Genomic DNA, 12,275 nt, shown 5'->3' with positions numbered 1-12,275 from the left:
GGCCATGGTTAAAAATCTGATAAGAGTTTATTATAATGCAATTGACAGGCAAATTTGGTTACTTCTGTAACACATAACATTTCAGTAATCAGAATTACAAGTGATGACATTATACCAGGACATATCAAGACCTTAGGAATTTTGTGTAATTTCTGGAACAGTCATAACATTTATCTACACGGTATAGCCTAAGAAAGTTTATCAGCACTGGGGTACCTGGGTGGCTCAGTCGGTTAAGCGTCCGACTTTGGCTCAGGTCATGATCTCGCGGTCTGTGGGTTCGAGCCCCGCGTCGGGCTCTGTGCTGACAGCTCAGAGCCTGGAGCCTGTTTCAGATTCTGTGTCTCCCTCTTTCTCTGACCCTCCCCTGTTCATTCTCTCTCTCTCTCTCTCTCTCTCTCTCTCTCTCTGTCTCAAAAATAAATAAATGTTAAAAAAATTTTTTTTAAAAAGAAAGTTTATCAGCACTTATTTGGCAATGCTTCTTGTGTAATTTGACAAACCAAATAAATAAGCCTAATTGGTTGAAAAGATTTCATTTAGAATTTGAATTTGGAGAAGTTTGTCAAAAATATCAGAACGTTTTAAAATACATACCAAAATACGATTACAGATCGTTACAAAACTTAATAATTATCTGTTTAACCAAGATGACAATACGAGATTTTAAAGGTAAACACAGAAGGTTGCATAGGCATTAGCAAAACTTAGCTTTTTCAATATGGAGAAGATTCAGCTTTCTTAAGTGTTTTCAATGGCCTGATAAAGACAAAACATAGAAATTGTTTTCCCAGGCAGATGAAGAAAACCTTTGTAATTTTCTATCAAGAGCATACCAACAATCTAAGAAAACTTTGTTATCTTAACACAGAGAAAAAACAAATTCCAGTCTTATACTAGTGTACTATTAATATTAAAACTCATTCATTACAAGTTTAGTCCTGACCACACATAAAATTCTGTTTCAAAAATTTCCCTTTGTAAACCCTCCATAATTTTTTTTTTTTACATTAAGATTTTTTCCAGGGCGCCTAGGTGGCTCAGTCCGTTGAGTGTCCCACTCTTTTTTTTAATATAATTTATTGTCAAATTGGCTTACATACAACACTCAATGAGCATCCAACCTTTGATTTCAGCTCAGGTCAGGGTCCCAGGGTCGTGGGATCAAGCCCTGCATCAGGCTCCATGCTGAGTATGGAGCCTGCTTGAGATTCTCTTTCTTTCTCTGTCCACAACCCCCTCTCTCTTAAAAAAAAAAAAAAAAAAAAAGAAAAAGATTTTTTTCCTCAGTTTTTTTTAAATAACTAGTCTCATTATTTTAGGACAAAATCCTTTTCCCTCAACAAAAATGTATTCACATTATTCATACCTTTTTTTTTTTTAACCAAAATTACATATCCCATTTCCTTTGTTTTTTTTTTTTTTTGGTTTATTTTTATTCTTTTACTTTTATTTTAATCCCAGTATAGTAAACATACACTGTTAATATTAGTTTCAGGGGGGGGCGCCTGGGTGGCTCAGTCGGTTAAGCAGCCAACTTCAGCTCAGGTCATGATCTCTCGGTCCAAGAGTTCGAGCCCCGCGTCGGGCTCTGTGCTGACAGCTCAGAGCCTGGAGCCTGTTTCAGATTCTGTGTCTCCCTCTCTCTGACCCTCCCCTGTTCATGCTCTGTCTCTCCCTGTCTCAAAAATAAATAAAACGTTAAAAAAAAAAATTTTTTTTAAAAATATTAGTTTCAGGGGTACGATACAGTGATTCAACACTTTTGTACACCATTTTCTTTGCATACAGACTTGTTCCCCTTTTCCAGTAGTCTTAATTACATTTATTAGAATTATTAACTATTATAAACTTCAATTTCTAGTGAAAACTAATAGTAACCAATTGTGAACTGACTCTTACACCAGAATTTTTTAGCTCGGCACATTTATGAGTTTATTTAATAATTTTTAGAAACCTGTGACTTTTCATAGTATAATCTCTTAATAAAGCACAAAACATGTTTACTAAGAGACCCCAATTTATCTTGTTAGTTTTGTCTTATTTTATTTTAAGTTTATTTATTTTTGAGAGAGAGAGAGCACATATGACTGGGGGAGGGGCAGAGAGAGAGAGAGAGAGAGAGAGAGAGAGAGAGAGAGAGAATCCCAAGCAGGCTCTGCACAGTCAACGCAGAGCCTGATGCGGGGCTCAGTCTCACAAACTATGAGATCATGACCTGAGCTGAAGTCAAGAGTCAGATGCTTAACCAACTGAGCCCCCCAGGTGCCCCGAGACCCCACTTGATCTTTAGATTCTCTGTAATAAAGAAACCAAAAGTGCATAAACCTATGGTCGGTAAGGAATGTTTTATTATTTTCTCTTATTTGGAAATGATCTGGATATTTAATGAATTTAACTTTAAGGTTTCAGGTTACCAAAGATTTTGGAAGCTATTTAAAAGTTTACCTAGAAACCTTTTTATCTTAATTTACTTGCTCTCAACAATTATATTTTGATCACCCATAAAAACTTTATAAGATATCACAGTCATTCTCCCAAGGCATATTTTAAAAAAATTGTAACAGATCCTATCAACTTATTTGACTTAAGTAAATGCAGGCAGAATAAAAGTTTTACATCTAATGCTGGCAACTTGAAAGACATGTCCATTTTAATTAAACAAACAACCTTAAGTTAGCTTTAATACTGACTGTTTTTGCAGATCATGTGAACTTGAAAACCATTTGGGTTGGTTTCTATCTTTCTGAGTTTTAAGAATGCCCAGTTCTTTTTTTTTTTTTTTTAATTTTTTTTTTCAACGTTTATTTATTTTTGGGACAGAGAGAGACAGAGCATGAACGGGGGAGGGGCAGAGAGAGAGGGAGACACAGAATCAGAAACAGGCTCCAGGCTCTGAGCCATCAGCCCAGAGCCCGACGCGGGGCTCGAACTCACAGACCGCGAGATCGTGACCTGGCTGAAGTCGGACGCTTAACCGACTACGCCACCCAGGCGCCCCTGCCCAGTTCTTTTAAAAAAAAAAAAAATTTAACAATTATTTTTTGAGAGAGAGTGTGAGTGGGGGAGGTGCAGAGAGAGAGGAGACACAGAATCCAAAGCAGGCTCCAGGTTCCAGGCTGAGCTGTCAGCACAGAGCCTGTCATGGGGCTCCAACCTATGGACTGTGAGATCATGACCTGAGCCAAGGTCGGAAGCTCAACCGACTGAGCCACCCAGGAGCCCCAAGAATGCCCAATTCTTAACAAGCTCTTGCCTATAAACCAACTAAATAGAGCTCTTTTATAAATTAATCTTAACAGTACCACCCAGAGGTAGAGAATATATATTTACAACATCTATGGACACACCTACAAATACACAAGATACAAAGTCTTACAGCCTTTGTTTTACTAATATTTGTGGAGAGGACATTAAAAGCCCAATTTCCAAGTCTGTCTTTGTGTGTTGAAATAAAATATTACATTTCTTCTGCATGGGCTTATTCTAATACAGCATCCTAAAAAACTGAACATAGGGTATTTCATCCCATTTCTTCCCTTTTAAAGAACAAAGCTAATTGCAAGATAACATTATAATTTCTGGGTCTGTTAGTTCATTATTTTTCTCCAGAGTCTAATGAACATTGTGGCCAAGCAGTGTTGCATGTTGCAAAAAGAAGATCATTTTTTTAATTAAAAAAAAAATGTTTATTTATCTTTGAGAGAGAGCGCGCCAGCAGAGGAGAGGCCAAGACAGAGCAAGAGACACAGTCTGAAGCAGGCTTCAGGCTCTGAGCTGTTAGCACAGAGCCCAACACCGGGCTCCCAACTCAGGAACTGTGAGATTATGACCTGAGCCGAAGTTGGATGCTCAACCGACTGAACCACCCACGTGCCTCCATTTTTTCCCCCTTTTCATGGGTTCATAATGAAACATTGTCAAGTTTAGGGAAATACAGCTCATAGGGTTGCATTTGGGAACTGAATAGGCATTTCCAATTTTCCAATTAGCATGTGGCCCATTTGATCGAAAGATACCAAACACTGCAGCAAGAAACACAATAAATAAAGCCCAGAAGAGTGTTGGTTCCTCATCAAAAGTCGGGACTTCGCCAACTGAACGAAACAGCTTCCTACTTGCTAGTTCTTGTTAAAAGTCAGAGGTTTACTGACTCAACCACATGGCTTCCTACTCAAGCTAAGAGAGCCAAACCAAAACCCCCTATTTGAAGGCAACTGAACGGGAGGAAGAAATAAGCTCACGTGCCATACCACGTGAAGTACTCATCAAGAGAGTTCTGTCCAAACCAAACCCCAAAACTATTGCTGCAGAAGTTAAGCAGCAAAGGTCCAGTGCCCAGTCCAGCTGGGGCCCCAGCAACTGTCCCTGCGACAAGGAGGCTAGGCAGCTGCTTGGACTCATCATCAGACTCCTGTTCCCGGCTGGGAGCCGACAAACCATGTGCAATGAGCTCCTGGCTGGCTCACCACATTTGTAACCAAACTTGAGTTCATGTGCCTGACATTCAGCAGAGCCAATCACTGAGACATTGAATGTGCAGCAAGGAAAGGGTTTAAGAGGCAGCCAAACAAAGAGACAGAAGGGCAAGCCTCAAATCTGCCTTCCTGAAGGGGGACAGGACAAGGTTTTTTCTTTTCTTTTCTCTTTTCTTTTCTTTTCTCTTCTTTTCTTTTCTTTATTAATAATCATAGAGGTTGGGGGGCACCTTGGGTGGCTCAGGTGAGCGTCCAGCTTCAGCCCAGGTCATAATATCACAGTTCACGAGTTCAGTCCTCATGTCGGGCTCTGTGCTGACAGCTCAGAGCATGGAGCCTGCTTCAGATTCTGTGTCTCCCTCTCTGCCACTCCCCCATTTGTGCTCACTCGCTCTCTCAAACAAAATTATTAAAAAATAATCATACGGGTTGGGATTACACGCACCTTGATGAAAAGGGCTGGGAAACTTTTAACTGAATGAAGAAAGATGGAGCTTGCACATATAAGTAACATACATCCCATGTTCACTTTGTGGTGCAGACTTACCATTAGAAGGAGACAAAATTTGGCCCCAGCCTTCAGGAGGTCCTCTTAGGACAAGGTGAGGGGCTAGGTGCATGCTCTGTGAGTCAGTATAAACTGGATCGGTGTCAAGCTCATTATCTCGGGGAAGGAATGCTTGTTCACAGGCTGGAGCCATATCCATGACCCTCAGTTTATGCCTCTGCAGAGACATCTAGCAGGTTTGCTAGTGGGGTCTGGCAAGAAACCATAGCTGATTAGGGAGAAACACGTCTCTGAAGAACAAGCTTTAAATTAATTGTTAGTTTCAACCTCATTAACCCCAGTGGGGCTTGCTTTCAGGTTACCTATCATAAGAATACAAACTGAAAAGTTTTGTAGTGATTTGACAACTACCAATGGCTAGGGAAACAAACAAAAAACGCAACAATATTTGCTGCCACCTGCAGGCTGTATTTCATAATGTTGCAGGTAATTCATATAAAATGCCACGTGTAAAAATCCTGTTTGTTTTTTCTTCCCCCTGCTCTTTCTCACTTGTTGGCAGTGTATCCTGTTTATAAGAAACTGGGGTATTACCCATTGTTCTCTGAAGCTTGTGTTACTAGATAATATTTAGGAGTTCCCAAAATGAAATTTCCCAAAATGTACATTTCCCAGAATGTAGCCTTTTCCCCCTTTGAACAGGAATTTAGTTCATGAAGATTAAATAGAGTCACTTTTATAAATATACCTAAATTTGCTTGTGTGCAACTGAAACAATATGCCTACCTTGTCCTGATTTTATCAGTGTTTCCGGAATAGGACTTATGTAAATAAGGGAAGTACAGTAAAACTTTGGATTGCCAGTAATTTGTTCTGTGACCATTCCACAAGATGAGCAAACATTTCCAATAAGTTTTAACCTGATAAACAAGCGATGTCTTGCAATGCAAATAGTCCGTGATGCTGAACATCACATGATCACAACTGGGCCAATGGATCTTGAAGTTTGCTTTGATATACAAGTGCTTTGGATTACAAACATGTTTCCGGAACAAATTATGCTTGCAAACCAAGGTTTTACTGTATTATGAAATAAAAGGTTTGGGAGCCAAATCTATAGCTGAGGATGTAACTGTATCCTTAACATCCAGATGTGACCTTGGGAACAGATGGGCTTATTTCTGGCACCTCCCCCATGTCTGAGCTGTAATGTATCAACAGAGCAGACCTGGTTAATTTGGGCAAGTTTCATGTTCCTGTTCAGGTATTACTTTTAAGGATTTGGTTCTGTGTAATGGGAAAGATTATTTTTCCACACTCCAGTTTATATTTTTCTCTGATTTTAATGAGAAATTCAGTAATTTAATCCAGCTTTTGAAAAACTCAGGACTGGTAGTAGATCAAAAACATCCCTGAGTTTGATTTCTTTTTGTGCTTGTCACTGAAACCAAGTTGTTTCTAAAGTCACCTAGGCTGTTTAGCAGTAGTTTTTAAACATGCAGATGTGTGCTCCTTCAGAATTGCTGTTTTAATTTTTTTTTTTTTTGAGAGAGAGCATGAGCAAGGGGTAGAGGGGCAGAGAGAGGGGGAGAGAGAGAATCTTAAGCAGGCTCCACACCCAGCATGGAGCCTGACGGGGCTCAGTCTCACAACCCTTAGATCATGACCTGAGCCCAAGCCAGGAGTTGGAGGCCTAACCAGTTAAGCCACCCAGGTGCCCCAAAATTGCTGTTTTAAATAATTGCATATAAAATAAACCTCATCTGGGAGCTCCCTCGCTGTCAACAAGGACCCTGCTTGGGATTCTGTCTCTCCCTCTCTCTGCACCTCCTACACGTGTTCTGTCTCTCTAAATAAAAAAATAAAGCTCATCTGTAGATTAACATTGCTGTTAATGGGCCTTCAGGATTTTAGGAATGAGCTTGTACTAATAATAACTTGATGGAGTGTAATTGAATTTAAAATTACTGAGTGCTCTATTGATTGATTCTGTGTCCTTATTTTCTTCTGTGCTCTGACATCTCAACATGTGCTGAGTTGTTTAACTCAGGTGCAGTATGTGCCACCTCAATTCTTGAGACCATTTAAGTGTGAAATTCACAATCCCCCTTTTGATTCTAATTTGAATGCATAGTAAAGCTCAAGAAGAACGGCTGGCTAGCGGTTTAGGTCCCTGCAGAATGAATAAGTACATACGTATGTATTTCCTGAGGGCTCTTAATGTGGCCCCGTGGATGGCAGTGAACGAAACAAAAACTCTGCTTTCATGGAGCTTATGTTCCAGCAGGTGAGACAAATATACATGATGTGTGGGGTGGTGATAAGTATTTTGAAGAAAATCTCGTGCCAAGGGATGGACAAAGAGGATACGGGGACATCTGTTCTGAAGGGTCAGGGAAGCCTTCCCGAGGAGTAGCATTTGAGTAGACACATGGATGAAGTAAGGAAATGAGCCAAGCAGCTACCAAAAGGGAAGACCATGGCAGGCAGAAGAAACAACGAATAGGAAGACTCTGAAGGCTTTTCCTACATATGGTAGGAATATGGTAGAATAAAATCTCTGTAGGCTAAAACTGTATTCAACTGAAACAATTCAGTATAGTTTGAGAACTCTACGATGAAATTGGAAGGCACCGGAATCATTAATTAACTATTCCCTCCCATCTCCCCTTTCTTTCCCTCTCTCCCACCTTCCCCCCTACCTTTCTCATTTCAGTGAATCTGGAACGATTTGAAATTCCTATCAAGGTCCGCTTGAGTCCAGAGCCATGGACCCCTGAAACTGGTTTGGTCACTGATGCTTTCAAACTGAAGAGAAAGGAACTGAAGAACCATTACCTCAAAGACATTGAGCGAATGTATGGGGGCAAATAAAATGCTGCTCTGTCATTTACAGGTGTGCAGGAGGTTGTCTGGCGGTTTTTCAGTTCTAGAGTTTTAAGCCTTATTGAGCTGTCTGTTAGAATGTAAGGGGCGTATCATTCTAAAGACATGGTAAAAAAAAAAAAAAAGAAAAAGAAAAAAAGAAAGAAACCCAAAGTGATTAAAATAGTCATGGAGTCTACTTAGTTTTTGCCTAGTTCTCATGAAGCTGAAATTGAAAAGTTGTTTCCCGTTAGCTGTGTCATTAATTTTAGAGCAAAAATTCTGTTTTTAAAAATTAGCCTACCATCTGCTTGCTCTCTTAAAGGAAAATATTGAATGTTGAACAAAATAAACTGGAGTTGGTGTAGAATGTAGTTTGAGGTAATTTGCATCTTCCAATGTCTACTGTCTTCCTAGTTCAGAAGAAGCTTAAATATTAAGTATGACAAAAGAAATATGTACTAACACTACTTCAAAGCAGAAGTGTTGCAGGGCTTTAAAATTCTCTTCCAACAATTTATCTTGAAGGCAAAATTCAATCATAATCTACAGAATCAAACAGTACCTTGGAAACCATTTTAGGATTCATAATTGTTGGCATAGGTTAGACATAGAATCATTGTAATGTTGTGAATAATTACAGTGCCTGAAGTCTGAATACAACAACGTTAAATGCACCAAAAATTACTTAGTGATATATTTAAAGGGAAATTGGTTTTTTTTTCTTTTTTTGGAAACTCAGAGGTCTGAAATCAGTAACTGTAATTATTGGAATGACTTAAGAGTAAAGTACATTTTGAAGAATGTCGAGAGCTGTCTTTCTAGGTTTGTTCAAAAGAAAGGACTGAGACCATGGGTAAAATGGTAAAAAGTGAAATCACATTTTAACAGGAAGTATTTTTATTTTCTGTGTTCAAAAAGGTGATGAAATCCATTAGAATTACCACCTGGGAAAGGATTTCAGTTCTGGATTTATCTTTGATAACAGGGATTGATTTGAAAGTGTACTCATATTAAATTAGCCTTGTAATTTAAGGTCTGCTTGCTGTTGCTGATTTGATTCATTTAGCTTTAATTTGAGCAAAGCGGGTGATGATGAATGACCTCCCCAGTATTTTGTTTGAATCTCTGAATGATTTGCTCGGAGGAGTTTGGGGAAGTTAAAGGGAAGGATACACTGTTACCCCTATTTTCCTGTTTGTGGGAAGAGTTGAGAAACTGGAAATGCTAGATCAGGGAAAAGGGAAGATACTCAATAAGGGACTGATAACTTGTGCAGTAACTTGGCAATGCGGGCTTCTTTTTGAATCTTTCATTAAGATCTGGGATTCTACATCTGACAGATTTTCACACTTGAACCATAGTTACTGTAAAAAGCAAAACTCCTTAATACTGTTATTCTTTGCACTTTTTTCTTAATCATTATATATATATATATATATATATATATATATATATATATATATACATACACACACATATATGTTGCTGACATTGCTTTGTACAGACATGGGCCACCACTGCAACAAAATACATTCTTTTTGCTCTAAGATATTTATAATGAAAATATTTAAATGTTCTGTATATGGTGGTGAAAAGGAAAAAATAGTCTGGTGTTGTTATAAGCAAGAATGAAGGTTTTTGTTGAGATTTCTGTTCAGTGTTCTGCAATGTCAAATTCAAGGCAAGCACTCTCTGAAGTTATGTGTATGTGAGTATTGTCATTCTTCCCGACTTGCCTTTGAAGAGTGAATAACCATCATCATCAAGTAGACTACTGGTCAGCTTCTGCTGTTCTGGCCCACTGATCCTTTAAGGATGATTTCCTTAGATCTTTTATTCAATATGTGAATTCCGCCCCCCCCCCCATTTGGAATGGTGATTTTAAATATGTGAATGCATGCATACCCCAGTGTCTTCACCCCGACCCATTCCCATCTCCAGAAAGCTAGAACACTGCCAACTAATCTGTTGTATAGGTCCTTTAGAAACATGGAATTAACACTTCAAGTTGGGTGCTGCTAATTCTTTGGGAAAATCCAAATATTGTTAAGGGACCAGGGAGATGCCACTACCCCCTGATTTTTCATCCCCCCCCCCCAAAAAAATATATATATATACATGTTTATGTAAACCGGTCTTTCCATGTTCATAGTGACTTTTCGAGTATTTGAGGCTAAAGATTTTAATCCTACATTTTTATACCTATTTAAATTGTTCACTGTTATTCTGACATGTCAGCTGTTGTACTTAAAGATTTTACTACAGTTCTGTATATTTCTAAATCGAACACTTGTGACTTTTGCTTTAATTACATGAAAATATCTTGCCTCCTTGATACTTGTATTGCTTCTTTCTTGTTTTTCTTCCTAGAGTGGAAGGATATAATTGTATGGCTTTTCAAAACCTAGATACAGGTGAATGATTCAAAGAGTCAGAAGTTAAGGAGAATAATGTTTCTTTGGGGCATAAAGACTGATTCATAATAATCCTTGCCTATGTTTTCCTGATAGCACATGACAAATGTCTCTGAGGTGACAAGAAGAAGACAGGTTAATGATTGTGTGGTATTTGGAACTTGGAGAGAAATATTTTAATTTTCAAATGTAGTTACAAATGATAATGTATTCATATTTTGTACTTTCTGTTAAAAATGCACGATCGCAGGATTGTTACTTTGATTTTTGTGTTTATTCCTAATGAAAAACTTGGTTTGTTCTTGTTTTTAAGTTTGCACTCGAATCTTAAGAAATAAAACCATCCATATCAAGCCAGTTTGTGCCTAATGAAGTGCCAAGATAAAAATCTGCAGATAAAAATCCAGAATATTAGCCAGACTTTCTTCCTTCCTTCCTCCCTCCTTCCCTCCCCTCCCTTCTCTCTCTTGCTTCCCCCTCCCTTCCTCCCATTCTTCCTTCCTTTCTTCTTTAAAGTTTGTTTGTTTGTTTGTTTATTTATTTATTTATTTATTTATTTATTTATTTATTTATTTATGTAATCTCTACACCCAACATGGGGCTCAAACTCACAACCCCAAGATCAAGAGTCACAGGCACCTCTAACTGAGCCAGGCAGGCACCCCTGTTAGCCAGACTTTTAAACACATATTTAAGAAGTACTCAAATGTAGGAGCGCCTGGATGGCTCAGTCCGTTGAGCAACTGACTTCAGCTCAGGTCATGATCTTGCGGTTCGTGGGTTCGAGCCCCTCATCCGGCCCTGTGCTGCCAGCTCAGAGCCTGGAGCCTGCTTTGGATTCTGTGTCTCCCTCTCTCTCTGCCCCTACCCCGCTCACGCCCTGTCTCTCTCTCACACACACAAATAAACATTAAAAAAAAATTAAAATTACTCAAATGTAGGTTTACTGAATTGCATTAAGCAGCTAACCTGGCCTGTGTAAATCCCATCCATTAGTTTGGACGGCTGGAACCCAAAGCTGTTACATTGATACAGTTCATAGAGTAGACCTCCTTTGTAACACTGCTAATTGTGGAACAAAACACAGTCCTGTCAGTGTGGATTCTTAGTAGGTGCTAATAAATGATAACTGTTATCTTTAGGCTACTTAAAATTTAGGAAGTCAGTTTATCTGAGTTATATGAGGGTGTATGTCATTACTATTATTTTTTAAACGTTTATTTAGAGAGCACAAGCGTGAGCAATGGGAAGGGCAGAGAGAAAGGGAGAGAGAGAATCCCAACCAGGCTCCACTGTCAACACAGAGCCCAACACGGGGCTCGATCTCACAACCCTAAGATCATGATTTGAGCCATAATCAAGAGTCAGACGCTTAACTGACTGAACTACCCAGGCACCACAAGATTTTATTTTTAAGTAATCTCCATACCCAATGGGGGCTCGAACTCACAACCCCGAGGTCAAGAGCCACATACTCCATGGACTGAACCAACCAGGCACCTCTATGAGGGTGTCTGTCATATAGTGTTAGCGCCCTGGAACCAGGCTGCCTCAGTCTGGTCACTAGCTGGGTGACTGTGAGCAGGTTAATCTACACCCGTCCCCTGCATTCTTCCATCTGAACAAATGGGGTTGGTTGATAATAGGATCTACCTCACAGGGGGGTTGTGAGGGTTAAAACGTGTTAGTCCAGGTAAAATGTTTGAAACATAGTAAGCTTTTGTTAGCTATCATCATCATCATCATCATCATTATAGCCAATCTTTGTCAGTCAGGTTATTTAACATATCAACATACTCCGGCCCAAAAGGATCGCCAGTCCCTGAAGACTGTGGAGAGTTCTGGATATAGAGGTGAGGGAGACCTGGCTCATTCTATCACTGGCTTTGTAACTATGGGCAAATCCCAAAATACCCTCTTAGCCTTACTTTCTTCTTTCTATATTAAAAAAATAAATACAAAGGCCAAACTTCAAAAAAGATACCCTTTGTTTTTTTATTTTATTTT

At 39.1% G+C, this 12,275-nt stretch overlaps 1 protein-coding gene across 4 annotated transcripts in view; it reads left to right on the top strand.

The window, feature by feature from the left end:
- ACSL4 (acyl-CoA synthetase long chain family member 4) overlaps positions 1-10,625 on the top strand; it is an 88,291-nt gene extending 77,666 nt beyond the window's left edge. For all 4 annotated transcript variants that reach the window (XM_047843757.1, XM_047843760.1, XM_047843761.1 and 1 more), the window contains one exon: positions 7,703-10,625. In XM_047843757.1, coding sequence (XP_047699713.1) covers positions 7,703-7,860 — 158 coding nt within the window. In that variant the 3' untranslated portion in view covers positions 7,861-10,625. The remainder of the gene's footprint in view (positions 1-7,702) is intronic.
- Positions 10,626-12,275: the final 1,650 nt, after the last annotated feature.

The sequence above is a fragment of the Prionailurus viverrinus genome, chromosome X (genome assembly GCF_022837055.1).
Source record: "Prionailurus viverrinus isolate Anna chromosome X, UM_Priviv_1.0, whole genome shotgun sequence".
Taxonomy (NCBI): Eukaryota; Metazoa; Chordata; class Mammalia; order Carnivora; family Felidae; genus Prionailurus; species Prionailurus viverrinus.
The sequence above is the reverse complement of the archived record's forward strand: the minus strand, read 5'-3'. Positions and strand labels throughout refer to the sequence as shown.